This window comes from Anneissia japonica, unplaced genomic scaffold (genome assembly GCF_011630105.1).
Source record: "Anneissia japonica isolate Jap-2015-1 unplaced genomic scaffold, ASM1163010v1 scaffold287718_len389476_cov179, whole genome shotgun sequence".
NCBI classification, from domain to species: Eukaryota; Metazoa; Echinodermata; class Crinoidea; order Comatulida; family Comatulidae; genus Anneissia; species Anneissia japonica.
The window spans coordinates 61332-79642 of record NW_022702098.1 but is presented as its reverse complement, the minus strand read 5'-3'; the positions used below and the strand labels follow the sequence as shown (position 1 = coordinate 79642).

General features: G+C 33.4%; 1 protein-coding gene across 2 annotated transcripts; it reads right to left on the bottom strand.

Moving 5' to 3' along the window:
• Positions 1–941: 941 nt before the first annotated feature.
• On the bottom strand, positions 942–18213 carry LOC117103776 (protein smg8-like). 2 transcript variants are annotated; one of them, XM_033244395.1, is made up of 21 exons: positions 17995–18213; positions 15482–15599; positions 13704–13868; positions 12997–13080; positions 12590–12657; positions 12060–12171; positions 11667–11735; positions 11455–11543; positions 11141–11271; positions 10372–10574; positions 9748–9887; positions 9549–9636; positions 8616–8771; positions 8230–8373; positions 7694–7874; positions 6267–6389; positions 5722–5862; positions 5258–5413; positions 4604–4784; positions 4091–4273; positions 942–2939 (listed from the first exon to the last, which is right to left on the bottom strand). In XM_033244395.1, the coding sequence occupies exons 1-21, from the start codon at positions 18033–18035 to the stop codon at positions 2825–2827; spliced, it is 2688 nt and encodes an 895-aa protein (XP_033100286.1). In that variant the 5' UTR covers positions 18036–18213; the 3' UTR covers positions 942–2824. The 2 variants fall into 2 exon arrangements, with proteins under 2 accessions (XP_033100286.1, XP_033100285.1); XM_033244394.1 differs by lacking the exon at positions 17995–18213 and adding an exon at positions 16971–17051.
• Between the last annotated feature and the right edge of the window lie 98 nt (positions 18214–18311).

Below are 18311 nucleotides of genomic sequence, written 5' to 3'. Positions count from 1 at the left end.
GCTTTTATTTTCGGCAGGTTTTCGAAAAAGGCTAAAAATTTTACCTCTTACAGTTGCAATTTTACACTCAAACCTCAGGAATAGTAAGATTAATAGTTATACTTTATTTATTACACAAAAACCCAATTCACACAAAATTCAAGTTCTACGCCCTATTCTGGGTATTGAGGCTTAGTTTCTCAATACAGTGCAGTGCAAGTTTACAGCCCGTTTGTGAGCTTGGGTCACATTTATCAATTAATTCTTTGCAGTTTAACACTGTGTAATTTGAATGATTTGCAACATTTGTCTGTCACTGCAGAGAAGTTATAAAAAGTTGTAACTGATTGTACTACATACTTAAAAAAATTACTCTTGGTAATCCTACTTACATGGGTCTATAAAACAATTAATGTTAAAAATATGACTATGAAATATAATAAATGTTCAACAAAGTTACAACCAACAGAATTGTGGGAAAGTTTCTAATTGAAATATGCTAATGAGTTTGAAAACAACATCCATGCTTACAACAGGTGCAATACTAGATCATTTAGATTATTAATGTTCTGATTATAAAATTCATACATATTTGTTCTTTATGAAACATTCCAAAAAAGTATGCTATTGTTAAGTTATAGATGAAATGCATTCCTGTAAAATGTCCAAAAACAATTATGAACTTAAGTGAAGTGCTCTACAATGAAATGTATCAATGTTTTCAATGGGACAAGGGTTAGTAATTAATAAGACAAATTGTTAAGTGTTAGGGAGTGAACAAAATTCATACAAGATAAAATGGAATATTTTAGCCACATTCAGATCAATAAGCTGAAAAAGATGGTAACGACAAAAGTTATAAAATATAAAAGATGTGATTCAATTTATATTTTACATTTTAATTAAAAAAAAAAAAAAAAAATTCTAGCTTGACTTTTTTATCATACATCCACACAATTCGCTTCATTTTACTCATGATTTATTTTGTTCACATAATTAGTTTTACTTCCAATAATTTTTTAAAAATTCAATTATACTTCCCAATTATTAAGTTAAAATTGTTACAAAACATAGACTTTTTGATAATTCAATCTCTTCTAAAGTTTATTTTCTATTGTTGAAACATTGAGAGTGACATATATGGAGCAGAGCTGTTAGCCATCCCATAATCCTGATTCAACTCCTCCAAGCACCACTACTTCTTAAATATCTCTACTCAAAGACCTATCCACACTATCAAATTTTATTTGACAAAAAACTGTTGTACACCCATATATAGTCATGATGTGCCTATATATGGTCATGTGATGTCATCATGACCATATTTAGGCATGTCATATGTTTTGTCAAATGAAAGCTTAAGTGTCCTAGGCTCAATTCTGTCAAGTGACTAGACATTTTCTCATGAAAAAATATCAATTTCCTTATGTTCAATAGACCATTTGTGAATGATTAGTATTATAAAGAAAAATCACCTAATATTAGACTTGCTTAGGCAATTCTTGCCTTATTAATTAAAAATGAATAAAAACAGATACTTATACCATATTCACATAAGAAAAAATGCTACACTACACGTTTGGTGTTAGGAAAAATATAGTATGATTTCCATGCTCCCTATGTGAATGCACATCCATGTGAGATTAGCCTGCATCCCATGAAATATCATCTAAGAAAGAATTGACTCATTGATTTAATACTAAAGAAATTCAATAATCAGTTTCAAAAAATGTGTGTACAGTATACCAGGTTTTTGAGAACATATACTAATGTTTGTCCACCATCAAGATTTGATTGCTTTTTGGTTGCCCCACCAACAGAGAGTAGCCAAGGTGGTATATTGCCTTAGAATTTTCAATGAGGATATGTTAATTAATTTAAAAATTAATTAATTTTGAAAAAGGTTAATAAATCACCCGATATTAAACATGCCTGTATAATATAAAGATGGTAGTTTTAAGAAAAATATATTTTACGCCACATCACACCAAGACTATTGTTTGGTATTATAAGTTGAATTTATATAATTATTTCATGATCTAAATTGTTTTTGTATTATGATTTTTTCCAATCATAAGTATGGGAAACAACTACACAACATAGACCATACATGAACAATGTGCTAACATACATGTGGATATGCATACATGCAATGCATCTAAAGCAAAGAAAATTGAAGAGAATCCATAAATACTGTCTACATGACATTCACTTGATCTAAAAGCTAAAGAGTAATTAATAAAAATAATCTAAAAATACTAGAATCTTTAGTATTTCCCATGAATAATCACAACTGCAAATTAACCCAAGATTTTTATGCTACAATGTTTCTCAAAATCACATCTTTGCAACAGAAAGAGCCTATCTAATATAGACTAGATTGCATCAATTCTGCAAACTTTCTTCCGTATATATTTCTAGTAGTCTACTTGAGGTCTTTTTGGAGACAAAAAGTAGACAATTTTTCCACATGTTATCTATAAAAATGCTTTTTCGAATGCTTGTTTATAAATTTCTTCCATCTAATGTGCTTCCACATCATTTTACAGCACATTTAACAGGTGAATTATTCATTTTAATGCAAATTAGCACTAACACCTGTTGCTGTTTTCTTTCATCACATGATTCTCACTCAAATCTGATGAGCTGATGTTTTTCATAAATCTTCTGTTACAACAAATTACCTGGAATCCTGCCTCAGGTTGAGTCATCTTTTTCTTCCACTTTCCTAAGCCTAGGATACCTTGCAATCTCAACTTCTTCAGGCCTAGGGATCCACTGCCTCGCACAAAACACTTTATGAGGGTTTTGCCTCTAATTAAGCCTTGTTGTTCATCCTAGCCCTTCATTCAGGAGCCTTGGTAGTGGTCTGGAAAAGACCTTTGAGCTGCTTGCTACCTGGAGGTGGTGTGTTATCCTTAGGAGGTGGCACAGGGCCTGCTTCACTCACATAAACATATCTTGAACCTGTGCTCAGAAAAATATATCTTGATTGAAATAGGATTAATTTATTAATTATTTGTAAAGCAATGTTCTAATCATGTCAATAAAGGACGTTCTATGAGTAGGCTGTGGTTGCGGTGGTACATTCTGAAGGTTCTACTGTATCTTTGTCATAGGGATGTTCCAAAAAAATCAGTAGCAATTAGTGTGTTTAATATCAAGGTAAGTATTCATAATACAGCTTTGTCATTATTCTAGGCAAACATTCACAGACTGACAACATAGATTATAGAAGATTATCTATATTAAAAATGAGACTAAACAAGACAAAATGAACATAAGATTAAATGGGATAACTATGCATTTGATATTATGAGGAATGCCTTTGCAAAATGGTTAAGTTGTCGCACAGGCCAGGATTGATTAAATGAGCTTTAACATAGTATGGTAGCTCAAAACAAGACCTAAAAATCAAAATGTCTAATTTATCATGTCCCAAATTCTTAGTTCTGGGAATGGTCAACAAATCGTTTAACGTTGTTTTGGCAGTTAATCTTTTAAACAATGTATGCACAAATAACTTTGGAAGGCAATTACTAAAAATAAATTTTTATCTTGACTCTAGGAGTACTTTCACTTCACAATAACTAAGGCTTGAAATGTCCAATTTCAATGAATGACCACTCATTTTAAATATTATATACTCAGGTATCTGAAATTACCCACTTGAATTTCAATTTTTGCTACAACCTAGCCATTTTGCCATGTCTCATATACGGAAGTGTATAAGATCGGAAAAAAAGATGATATAGCAAAAGGAGGTTATATATGAATACAGTGATATTAAACAAAATTTTATGGATACAATGGCTGTAACAGGATTATTTATTAATGAATGATTAATTACTTTAAATAATTATATACTTTTTAATGTAATGCAATTCAATGTTTAGTCTGTAATTTCTTTGTTTTTAGTTTTGTTGTAGTGTAATGTCTCTGCCATTGTTTTAAAAAATGATCTCTGCAATTCAGCTTTTGCTGCAATAGAATTTTATGGACTTTTATATTTATATACATATTTTTCTAAACAAAGATACAATGAATAATATATATGCTTGATGGACACAATCATTTTTTTGATATGATGCAAATCACAAGAGAAGGATACGGATATCTCAAAACCCAAAACGCATTCCTTGTCAAGGTTACACCATCAGCACAGCCTTCTGGGTAAAATGTAGGCGTATAGGATGAGCCCGGACGGACCCTAGGGTTGATCTTTATGTAGAGGGGCACGTCAGGTGTCACGATGAATGTACGAAGAAGCTGTCCTAATGGCGGCTTGGTTGTTCTGTTTAGAAATCACAGAAACTTTTCATTTTACAGTATACATATCACTTTAAGAAATACTTAAAAACTTGATATTGGGTATCTTAGGAAGATGGCATCAGGGTGGGGATAGGATAGGGACATGTCATGAGATGAAGAGACGTCACAGGGATAGAAAATATACTATAGGGTAGGGGGATATAATAGAGATGTATTATGGTTGGTAAAGATGTAATAGGAAGGAGAGAGATGTCACAGACGGAGGAGAAACGTCATATAGGATGGGGATGTGTCATAAAGAATGGGGCGATATCATAGGGGAGGGGGTGGGAAGATGTAAACATGATCTAACCTGCATGAGCATGGAAAATAAATTGGCATATCCAAATGAACCAACTTGGTGGCTGTTTCCTTCAAAACGGCATTAGTGGCTTTGACAATCTTGTCGGGGCTAGAGCAGATAAAGCGATGTCCACGTGGACATTCAAATTCATTGCCGATGTAGGCACGAATCACATTCTCACCTGACGATTCTAAAAACAATTTAAGCATAAAAATTCATTAATGCAGCTTATTTGGGCTACTCACCACTCTTTCTAATCATTTATTTAGTTCAAAATATTTTTTTTCCTGGATATCCCATCCATGTATGGATATTGTTCCTCCATTTTTTATACCAAGGTGAATTTTAAAATATTGTTTGGTTATGTGTAATTTGCCTATTGAAGGTTTCGTTCAACTTGATATTGCTTCAAGAACATGTGGTCATTCAACAAAAATTTGTAGGCAGCACTTTAATAAGAATATTAAAAAGTATGCTTTTCTAGAAATGTTATGCCCGTTCATACATCACAGAAACCAGATGAAAATATTTGAGCTTGTACGAACCATTAAAATTAGTACCTTAGCAACAACCGCAAGGAAACAGGACTAGTTAATTGCCTGTTATTATTTTTACTAATCAATACGTGTTTAATTCAAACTAGTATACAATAAAAATAATTACCACGGTGGGGTCTTTTATCTCTTTGTCTTCCACCTCGTCTTCCTCCGGTTTCCCCGGGGGCAGGCCATGATGGATCCAGATGGCTACCTTTGGGTACAGGTATGTCCCATGGGAGCAGATAATTTGAGTCCCGTAAGAATCCAGGCTGCTCTAGTCCTGCAAAAGAATCAATTCAAATCTATCTCATGTAATTTTATATAAGAAAATATGTTAATGATTCTATTCATAGGGTCTGCTCACCTCCGCCCCACCTGGGACTGAGATACAATTTTATATCTATAGGACCTCTAGGTCACTGGAAATTGCTAGTCAGACTTAAACATTTGAATATGGTTTTCTTTTTTTCTTTTTTTTTTATTTAAAAAAAATTTAGTGGGGAAGGGGAGGGGCAGTTGGACTTCGGTCCACCTACAAGATATCAGTAAACTTGATATACAAGGTTCATGCTGTGTATTATATACTACCTTTAGCAGGGTTGTATAAACTGGCTTTTCCGAGACAGAGCAGCGACCAGGATGAGAACCTGGGCAGCAGGTGAGCAGGTGAGGTGGTGCAGGTCATCCCCTTCAGGTGTTCTGCCATTGACAGTTGCTTTACCAGTTTACCTGAAAAAGACAACAAATAACATGAACATAACTAAGAAGGGGTTATATATGATTCAGTCAAACTCTTTTTTTGAGTGAACTCCCTGATAAACCAAGACATCCTTTCCCCCATCAAACTGATGGTAAATTAAAAATTTACATACATGAGTGTTCCAACTTCAAGGGCACTTTTTCCTGACCCCTGTTAAGGTGAAATGAATTATTGTATTATTTTCAATGGGTGTCAAGTGGTGTTACTAAGATAGGTACTCACAGAATAGACTATACTTACTAATATAACTTGATACTAACATTTTTCTTCCTTATAGGGATATTATGTATTTATACATATTTTTTCTAAGGATATGAATTCAGAAAGAGAAAGAAATGTAAAAATGAAAAAAATAGTCATAATTATAAAATACCTCTCTCTGTGATTACTGCTTCGTTGACACTTAGGCTAGAGTTGTAATGGGTGAAGACATCACTTCCCCCTGACTGGCCTAGACTTAATGCTGGGCTGCATACAGCATTGTTTGTAACATTATCTTAAAAAGAAATGCATAAAACGTGTGATATAATCAAAAATAAAATAAATATAAAATAATCATTGTCATAATAATGATCAAGGTGTCCCAAGTGGAAAGAAACTAGTTCCAGGAGATCTGTTTAAATGAACTTCCAGTAAACACATCTAATTTTAATTTGCTGTACACGATGATACACATCGACACCGAAACAATTGATAGGCCATAATAATTTAATTGTCTCAAAGCTCCTGGGTGCATTAATAAATTCATGCTTGTAATTCACGCCTCAAAATTTAGAAAGAGTTTTTTTTTTTCTTTTTATTTCTCTATAACTTTTAAGTGAAGAGAGCCCACAAATGGACCTTTAAAAAGCAAGTATTTTTCAGGCTTCACACATTTTCATCGCGGTAAATTTCCATCCATTTAATCTTCGTTTTAAAACTTAACTTAATTATTGATTGATTTATTGAATAATCAAAATACATATTCGAAAGATGTCCATGGATGCTGGGTTTAAGTAAAATACACGATCTAGGTATGCAAGATGCTAAAGACTTTTGAATAAAAATGAACTTTTATAGGGGCCAGTGAGATGAGGCAGGCTTAGGCCTAGGCCCCATCAGTTCAAACCTATCAGCTTAGGCCTAGATAAGCCTAGGTAATGGAGTTAGGCCTAGGCCTAGCTAGGAGAGAAAGTTTTTTTCAGTCAAGGAAGATATTGGCTCCTTTCCATCCAAGGATAATTATGTAGTGTATAATCAAAAGGTGAAATTATAAAATATCACAATGAATCAAAATTATGATTTATACGATTGATCTAGGCCTAGACCTGCCTATTGCATATATTACTGTGGTGGGATTTCCTTCCAGCAGGGATTTGTTATCCCTGCTTTCAGCAAATGCTAGCCCTGGATGGAGCAGGGTTTACAAAGCTGGCAAAAAAGAAAAAGAAAAATGCACTGGTTTGCATCAGTGTTGTTTTTGGTGTTCATGGTCAATTTAACCATAAAAATAATTCTTTAAAAAAACCCATTCTGCATTAGATTTTTGGAAACAGGAGAGTTTTGAGACAAACAATTAAATGAATATGGCCTAATACAGTATAGTAATAAATTTTTCAGGTGATTGTTGCTCGTTGGCGGAAATGCTAGAGACTTTTCCCAATTTCCGGGAGACTCCTGTGACTTGCGGAAGACTTGGGACCCCTGTTATCATATTATTCCTAATCTCCATCCCATAATGAAATACAGAATCATGTTAGATTAATTTTAAATTGATGTGTTGAGAATTAATGTACTAGAAAACAAGTTTTATAATATTACCAAGTTTAGAATGGTCTATGCTTTCTAAGACTGACGATCGTTTGTCATCTGGTGAAGTCTTGGGGACCTCAGGCTCTACTGATGAGGATGACCTCTGCGGTACATACACCGAAAAGCTTATCTTCTTAAGCTTACCACAGCATTTTTCAGCAAGTTCTTCAAAATAGTCGTAATTAGCAATCTGGAAAAAGAGAATCAAGTTTTGTATAATATACACTATCAAATTTGAAAATTTGAAGTTTATCTCAGCCAATAATATTTTAGTTTGTTATAGTTCATTATGCCTATATACTGTAGGCTTCTACGCACTTCACATTAATACCCATGTTATTGGATCGAACAACAATAGAAAACATGCTAAGCTCCCTCAGGCAAGCTGTGTCGCAGTTAGTATTAACACACTCCTGTATAATGAGAGAAAACTGTTTATAACCATTTTGAAGCCCATTGAAAATAAGTATGAAAAATACTATGTTGCTTTGGAAATAAATCTCATTTATATTACATATACAAAAGTGGTATACAAATTAAGTCACCTTAAGATCGAATGGATCATCTCGAAAACTAACAAAGCGACCACAGTTGCAAGCACATGGTGTACGGTTGTTATTGGTGTGAGGCATCTTGGGAAGGCGACCTTCGAGTTCAGTATCAACGACATCAGACGGCAGAAGATGAAGCTACACATATTACAAAAAAACTGCATGCATGAGTGTGGAGTCATGATAATCCAAAGAAGTTGAGATCTTTGGTTGCAAACAGATGACAACAGTACATTTTTGCACTGTAAGTCCCAAACCATTACAATTCAAATGTTATTAGAAGGATTGTCTTGGTTTTGTCACAATAAGCCCTATTTGTTCTACAGCAAACATCTTTATAAATACGTTTTTTTAACAACTTTCATATACGAAATGTCTACCTTTAATATGCAGTGGTGTCCTGTAAGGCTAGCAACTTCACACAACTGTCGTCCATTTTGCCAGAACAGCTCGCACTCCTCCAGTAGAAGGTGAGCATACTTCTCTACGGCAGGGCCTCTGGCCTGCTGAGAGAAGACTTTCATTGCTTGCGATAGCTAGCAATGAAAATAAACATAAGAAAAAGTTGGTTTAATAATGTGTATGTAAATTAGTCTGTTTTGAAATTGGAAGCAGGGGTTACATTAAAAAAAAAAAAAAATGCACCTTAAATGAATGTTTAATTAATTCATCTGAATTTAGGAATTTGAAAAAAAAACTTTATGTAATAGAGCTCTGGCATGTAGCTATACGATATGGAATGCTAGGTTTACTCTATTTGGAATAATATTCATTTTTTTTGTAGTATAATTTTTTATATTTTTTTCTGTCACTGTATAATTTAACTTCATAAACTAACTTTGTCCTGCCTCGTTTCAGTTCAAAATGCGGACCTGGAATAAATGTTTACTTTCTTTTGTGCAATTTAGATTGCTGAATAAAGAATGATTGAATTATATTTTTTTTATTTTTTACAGATTTTATAATATTAGTTATCAATTTATAAAAATTTTTTAAGTCACAATTACTGCATCATTCAGAGTTATTGTAGGTGATGGCGATGAAGCAAATATGATGATTATGATGGTAATGACGATGATGATGATGATGATGATGAAGTTCATGATGTCAGATAATGATAATGATGTTGACAACCACATTAATGACAATAAAAGAATATAAGAAAAATGACAACAAGGACAATATTGATAATGTTGGTAATGAGTTAAGATTAAGTTGGTGATGAAAAGATGATCTAGATAAAAGAGTTAGTAGCATTGAGTGCTGATGATGACTATAATTATAATGATAATAGAATCTATCACTTTTCTTACCTTGTTTCTGTGGACGGTGCTGATGTAGAAGGGAGATGCATTTTCCTGATATAGTCGGCTAGCTACAGGCACAATCTTAGCACAGCGTCTATTAATAATAGAGATAAAAGTTCAACATCATCTTTACTAGCAATAACATTAAGCAAAACTGTACAGCAGCGCATGTTGTTTATTAATTATATGAAAAATCTTAACTTACGCATCAGAAAATCTCATTTCCAGGTCTAAAGAAGCCTTCAAGTTGATAAAGTGACTCTGCAACTTACTGTCTACGTTTTCACCAAAGAACAAAGCGTGCACTTTTTGGGATATCTCATGCCACTTTTGCAAAGTTGGTACCTTAATTCAATGAAAGGAGGTATGTGTAACTTATATTTTATATATAATATATTTTGAGTATTTCAGCTCAATTATCAATAAGCCCATAACCAAGATTACTTGTGAGGGGGTGGGGTGTCCCCCTGCAAACTCAGGTTGACATGGTGTCCTTAAAGAAAAGAACAATTGTAGAGGCAGGAGGAAAAGTCTCCTGAAGCAATCTAGCATGTACTGTACATGGTGAGTTTCACCAACATTCTTCTGGTCTTGATGTAAAGTGAGGTGGTGGTTTGGGTTATCAGGGATTTGCTCAAAAAAGTTTTTAGTAAAACCATAGAAACCTACTGGTTACAGAATTCCAACACTGGATCTGTCATGTACAAAAGTAATATATATTTACAGATATACTTGATATTGATTGGCTAATGAAATGCAATTTACACTTAAACCAGTTTATCTTGTAAATTTGTAACCAACTCTCTATACAATTACGATTTTCACTCACCTCTAGGTGTGATGGGACTGCTCCCCTAACAAGCCCATCGTCAAACCCCTTCTTTTGTAACACCAGCTTTACATGCTGCATTAAAAAAGCCTTCATAGATTCATCTTCACCTTCGCCTGCAGGAGTCGATGGTCCATCAACGGATGACCATGTGGAAGACCGTGATCGGCGCATCTCATTTTGGCTTCTGAGTTTATTTGTCACTGCATATTGAAAACATTAAATGATGATAACAAATTACAAAATTGGAAGCACAGAAAGTAATGATAATAACAAAGTAAAAAAAAGCCATATTATTAAAAATGAAAATAGAGGGGGAATAAATTCAAATATTACTCATTTAAAAGAGTCACATATTAATTCAGAACTTTCAATGAGGTACAGAAAGATATTATTTTTCGCAGGCAAGTTCCATTAGGAATCTGGCTTACTCCCTATATTAGTTCATTCATTTAAGTATTCACGAAAAAGAAAAAAAAATAACAACAGGTGTATATTTACAATCAATACTAAAAATTGAATACAAATATTGAAATTGAATACAAATTGAAAACAATACAAACTTGAAACAAAAAAAGCAATACTTTTAATGCGGTAAATTGTGTAATGTGCGTGCAATAAAACAATTCCAGTCCATTCTATTGAACACAGTATAATTAATTAAAGTGAATGAATGTATAAATCAAGAATGAATGAATTAAAAAATAAATGAATGAACAAACAAATTTATCATTATTTGTATAAAAAAAAGAATATATATTCAGCACACCTGTTCTAGTGTTGGTTAAGTTCTCACTAAGATTAGAGATGAGCAAATGGACAGGGTCTTGTAATTGCTGTGCATCTCTCAGGATATATACAAATGCCTGGTTCGCAGGGATTGTAAATAAGCAGTGAGATCTGTAAACAACCAATAAGGTTAAACAAACATGGGTCATTTGAATATTTTCTTTATTAACAGATTAAAATTGGCTTATACAGCTGTAGGAAAGTTGTTTATGCACTAATAGCACTAATTTTCCAACTAGTGCCTAGAAAAAGTATACTAAATGCTTATTATTGTTGTCAATCATTTTTACTTACATATTGTTTGTCAGAACACGACTTTTTCTGAGAATCTTGTAAATCTGGTCTTCTAATGAGTGCTCAAGTTTCTGTATTGGAGACTTTCTCTGCAGAATAATTATTTTATCTTTAAATACCGAAATAGTAATATATAATGATGAATTAAAAAATAAATATATAAATAAAGCAATGCATCGGATTCCAGGGTAACATATTGATTACATACACACCTTTTGTCTTGACCTTCCAACTTGCTTAGAGTCTGGAGTATCTGTTACCTCCTCTTTTGACAAACCACTCTAAACATAAATGGTTACACAATCATAAAATTTTTAAAATTAATACTTTTCAAAATATGTCAATGTTTTATGTATGATGAAATACATTTCTGTTACAAATACTAGATTAGATTTTATTATAAACTGTATTTTCAACATGACAAATTGATCTGCAAAAAAAACTGAAAGTGATAAAAAAAAAAAAAAAAAACAGTGTGTCCAAGAAAAATTTATAACTAGAAACCTTTTTTTCATTTAGGGTTTGGAATTAGAATTTTTCAAAAAAGGTTGATCAAAATAATCCACAATAGTGTAATAACCAGCACTGAGCATCAGATTAGTTACCTTCTGACAAATAAACAATAGCCTAGGGGTGCACATCCTACCAGTTGTCTGCCAATCACGTGCCACCCCTTCATCTTTCAAAACTCCACTCAGATGAGGAATCAACTTAGTTCTAAGAAATATATAAAATAAATTAAAACACTTTGATTCTGAAAATCAATACAGTATATTTATTTATTTAATCAAATAAAATATTATCCTTTTCTTTTCTTGCTTTAATTACAGTATGTGTTTATTAGATAATATTTTCATCACAGGTAAGTAAGAAACTAATTTTTTAGGAAACATAAAAGATGACATCATTTTCTGTTAATAAACTTAGGAAATACAACAAAGATTTTACAATTGTTGAGAAAATTAATGTATCTTGCCGATCATTTGGTTCTATCATTCATGATTTGCACAACAACAGTGATGTTAGTAAACAAGACTGCAGAAGATTTGAAAAACTTCAAAAACAATTCAGAAAAGCTGAAGCGGACATGAATTTTCTCATAATTTTGTGTTAAATATTAATAAATTTAATCTACCTTGCTGCCTCAACCTGTCTGAACATTTGAACATATGAGATATCAAAAACACTTGTTGGATGAACAACCTAAAAAAAGTCAAAAAAAAAATCATCATTAAAATCGATCTGTTACACTTTGTGGCAATGCGTTCTCCATAGAAGCGCGCTGGCCGCCGACTGTCAGGCAGGTGTGAGTGCCGGCTTTTGCTATCAAGGACAAGGGATGGAATTGTGACTTGGTGATAAATACCAGTGCTTTGTGTGTAATTCCTGTGCCCTGGGGCTTGTCGTTTCTTTATGACTAAAAACAACTGTCACACAATGTAAAGAGAGTGTATAATGCCTATGGAACAATAGGTAGAGCATCAAAACAATATGTCAAGTCTCTGGTTCAAATCTCAAGATGATCATTTATACTTTACTTACAACAATAAGATGACATGTCACAAACAAAAATATTAATGCTCTGGCAAAGTAGGCTTCATTTCCCTTCAAAAACTGATGCCATTCCTGAAAAAAACAAAAAGCAAATGCCAATAATAATAAGATGATAAAGAAGGAAAATGAGCATGCCAAAAAGAGGTAGTACAATTTTAGTATTGTTTTGTTTCTCTTCAATATATTAGCTCCTAGCTTTGAGTGAATGTTATGAGGCTAATTATTTTTAAAATTAAATTTTGCATTTAAAGAAATAAAATTATTTATAGAATTAAAGGAAATCTATCTCATCCAATATATTGATAATGTGAATAGTAATAATAAATGATGATGATAATTAATGATGGTGGAAAAATAATGATGGTAATGATGTTGCAAAATGGTGATGATGATAATGGCTATGTGATGATGAAAATGGTTAATTATGAAGATGATGATGATGATGATGAAGACTGTTATAATGAGTAGAGATGATGAAATGAATATGATGATGTTAATGAATATGATAATTAATATGATATTGGTCTTGCTTGATGAGGTTGATGATGATGATGATAATATTATATATTGATGAAGGCAATGACAGTGAAGAACAACTACAATGACGATGATGCTAATGATAATTATGGCAAGGTAGATACCTAAAATATAATGACCATCATCTAGTGTAACAAAAAAAAAAATGGTTTTCTCACATTACTAGAAAGTTGATTTTCAATATTGGCTGCTAGATGATGGAGATGATGGACATCAAAAACAGAAACTAAATGTAGGTAGACAATGTTTTCCTTGTTGTCATAGTAATATTCAATATGACATTCCTCCTGTGAAGAATCTTCCAAGTTTCTCAAGTTCTTTGTCTGTAAAGAAGATAAATTTAAAAAAAAAAGGATCATCAAGTTAAAAAAAAAACCCAGTAGAAATACTTTCTTTAGGACAATATTTTTACAAGGATTAGTCAGGGCACACTCAAATGATAACCTTATACTATGCAAATTAGAATGATAGCAGGCCTATGCCTGGACTGGAATGATGTCCATTTATTGAAAGAAGGCCAGCCTATGCTACCTACCTACCTAGGCCTAATCAGTGTTTTTTTTTTAACTTTACCAACACACGATTCTCTGGCAAAACCCTCCGTTTGTCGCATTTTCTAATTTTCCAGAAGCACCCTAAACATTCGAGAATCAGAATTTTGAAAATTTTCATGTTTTTGCATTTTATACAGGAAGATATATTGAAGAACATTTCTATACAATATCAATCACTAAATCTAACTGAAAAGTACATTAAAATTATTTTTAAAATACAATTCTTAATAATAAATTATTGATTTTGGTATCTTTGGAAGCTGTTTTATCAAAACCTACATCTGATATCCAATGAAATAAATATTCATAACTTGGGTAATACTCAACCAATTTCAATCAAATGAACACTGTTTTAAATAGGTGGGCACACACTAGCTACGTAGTGACTCGATAAGAAGAAGAAATAGGTGGGCTATAAAAGAGTGATATTTCAAACACCAAATGTACAGGTTTTAAATGAAGGGGCTTATTGTCCTGAATATTTTGACACTTTAAGAAAATTGGTTGAAAAATGGAACAGTGTGGGCCAAAGAACAAAATTGAGGGGTGGGGGCAAAACGACCCCTTCGGTGTTAAAAATACATTAAAAAAAGGTCATAACTTTTTTATCTGATATTTTGGTAATATTAGTATTTATGTTTTTGAGGCCACGGAATGCATTAGTGGTGTCAGAAATAGCTTAAAAATAATACTATACTGTGTAACCATAGTGTTGCGACACATAGAAGGTTTATCAATAACACGAAATTTCAGGAGCATTTGCTTATCTACAGAGGCTATCCACTCAATGAAATAATTAGAAAATTGTATTTATTGTATAATGATTACCAAACACTGCACAACTTGCTTGCTGAGATCCCAGGATTCAATGACTTTTTTGGAGAATTTTGTGTAGATTTGTACAGTGCGCAACCGGCAGTCAGAGGCATTAATAAAAAAAAAATTATTATTATTTTTTTTTTTTTGCACATCACAATTTAATGCATAAATACAGTATAATAGTTTTGCTTGCTGCAAACCCCTAGATGTACTACTGTTTTGTTAAATAGTGTAAAAGATAACCTTTGGTTCTGGAGGCATTTGATCAAGATAATCTTCATGGTCGGTGGAACAAAACATTTTTTCCATGCTTGATTGTTACTGATTAATGATGGGAAAAAAAATTCCTTAAAAAAGGTGTCAAAATGTTCAGGACAAAAAGCCCGCTTCATTAAGACCTGTACATTTGGTATTTGAAATATCCTTTTTTGACCTTGTATAGCCCTCCACTATTTTAAAGACTTCATGTAGAATTTCAAAATACCAAAAAATCAATTTAGAAATTTTTTCTACAAACAGACGGGTTTTGCCAGAGCCAGTCACATATTATAAAAATACAGTACCTTGAACACTGGCTGTGATAGTATCCCATTGATAACAAGTGATTTTGACCTGTAGCCATGACTACCTTTGCCTATTACACCAATCACACAAACGCTATCATCTGCACCAACCAGTTTCCTGTAATATGAAAGAAATTGAATGCTTAGCAAAAGTAAGGAGCAGCTTAGCTCAGTTGGCTTATCTGGTGGTAGCCACTGTGTCTGCACTGAACCGTGGAAATATCTAGGTCCTCGGTCCAATTTCCATCGCTGCTTCTCCTTGTGTTTCAGAGGGCTGAAATACAAGTTACAATAGCGCATCATCTTTCGGATGAGACGTTTAAGCTGTAGGTCCTGTGTGCACGTTAAAGAACGCAGTACACTCTTCAGAAAAAGAGTAGGGATTGTCTCCCGGTGTACTGCCCTATCACCACCAGGAGGACCCCACTGGAATATCTTTTTAAATTTTGTAAAGTTCTTTGTATATGGTTTGCCAACAACGAAGTAATTTCTTGTATTGTACTCTTACTTTCAAGACCAATAAAAGTTCTGTATTCTGTATTCAGTAAATACAGTGTTCGAATACAGGATTCGAATAATAATAGTAATACATTGACTTGGGGCCAAGTTGACTTGGGGCCGAGTTGACTTGGAACCGAGTTGACTGGGGCCAAGTTGACTTGGGGCCGAGTTGACCTGCTTCCAACTGGATTATTATGATTGGGGCCTAAATTATATTACAGTAGGCTACAGTTATTATTATTATTATTATTTACTGGATACTGCTTCTGTAGTAGTAAAAACTTCCTACAGCTGCAATCAGTCCTTCTTCATTTGAGGCCATTATTTTCTCTTGTCACTCGCGAGCATCCTTAGCTCCCCTAGTTTCATACATACTCCAAGTTTCGAAATGCACGCCATCATGTCGGGATTCAATATTTCGACATTAATTATGTCATCATCAGGAATACAGTATCAGGCTATAGTATTAATAATAATATAAACGATTTATTACCACTTTATTAGTAGGTAGGCATGACTTGGTTCAAACGAATTTCCGTAAAGATTGACTAGGCCTTGGCCTAGACTCATTAAAAATAATGCTATCTATCTATAATCTATGACCTTAATGGCGCACCATAAATGCTGTCTATTTAGCGAATTAACTCCAGCAAAAAACATATTTCAAATAGCAGTATCTCCACTAATAAATATTGGTCCGATTTACATAATTTTTGTTTTAAAATGCTTCATTCAGTTATTATGTCTTTGTATTAAAAATAAATAAAAAATATTTGGGACATTTAAATTTGTTTTGTTTCTAGCTACCATTATTAGTAGGCCTAGGAGAGCTAGGTCGTAGAGCCCCTGCGCTAGGGCCAACTTATCCTCCTAGGCTAGGGCCTAGCTAGGCCTATTGGGCTGGGCCTAGCCTAGCCTAGGCCTACTTACTACTCTGTCTCAAACATCATGGCTTTCGGTATAAAATTAGGGCCAAGGCTGAACTTACTTCAGGTCTGACTGCATGGGAAATTGTGATGGTTCCAACATTTTGCAAGCTGAATGCACACATCTGAGTCCGTGCTTACACCTAATTGGGTATTTCGAGGAAGTATACAACAATTTGACCGAATTACTTCCAGATAACACTCCAGTAATGACTTTTTTTTATTGGCTTTTTAAGCACGCGAATCGATTTAGTAGAAGTTTTTTTAGTACAACCAATGTTTCGTCGATTTTCAATAATAAAAGGAAACCTTCACTAGTTTTTTGGTTAACATGTTTGTTTTCTTCAGCTTTTAAACTATAAAGATAAGTAAGTTTGAAATAATATTTGTGAGCATATTAATTGAAATAGATGGCATAAAATTCTAATTGTCTTATTACGTACCGCAGCTAGGCTCGGCTCGTACGAATAGAGTGCGCCCTCGTTAGTTTGCGGCGGCCACCATGTTGTCTGAGGCCTGCAATTAGGCCTAGAGTTATGCGATTCAATATAATTTATTATACGTAGAATCTATAAGTTGATAAAAATTATTAAATCTAATATAAATATATATACTAAAATACTAAATTATAATCGTTGGTAATTATCAAGAGTCAAGTATTATTTTAACATGGTCTAAAATGCTACATAATAATACTGTAATAAGGGACACACTTCTATATAATAAAAACAATAGGAATTAACTCCAGCAAAAAACATATTTCAAATAGCAGTATCTCCACTAATAAATATTGGTCCGATTTACATAATTTTTGTTTTAAAATGCTTCATTCAGTTATTATGTCTTTGTATTAAAAATAAATAAAAAATATTTGGGACATTTAAATTTGTTTTGTTTCTAGCTACCATTATTAGTAGGCCTAGGAGAGCTAGGTCGTAGAGCCCCTGCGCTAGGGCCAACTTATCCTCCTAGGCTAGGGCCTAGCTAGGCCTATTGGGCTGGGCCTAGCCTAGCCTAGGCCTACTTACTACTCTGTCTCAAACATCATGGCTTTCGGTATAAAATTAGGGCCAAGGCTGAACTTACTTCAGGTCTGACTGCATGGGAAATTGTGATGGTTCCAACATTTTGCAAGCTGAATGCACACATCTGAGTCCGTGCTTACACCAATATTTTTCACGAAAAATTGTAACTTATATTTATAGGCTTATATATTTATAGGCTATTCCGACTTTCTACACTATCTATCAGTATCACCGACGGCATCACCGATCAGAGCCGTAGTTTACTACCCACCGCCGAGCGAGAAACAAGGATGGAGGATGGATGGTGGACACTTTTTCCGGAACCTGAAATCCCGGTTATCAGACGAGCAGTCTGCGTCCTTAGTGCGTTTTATTTAA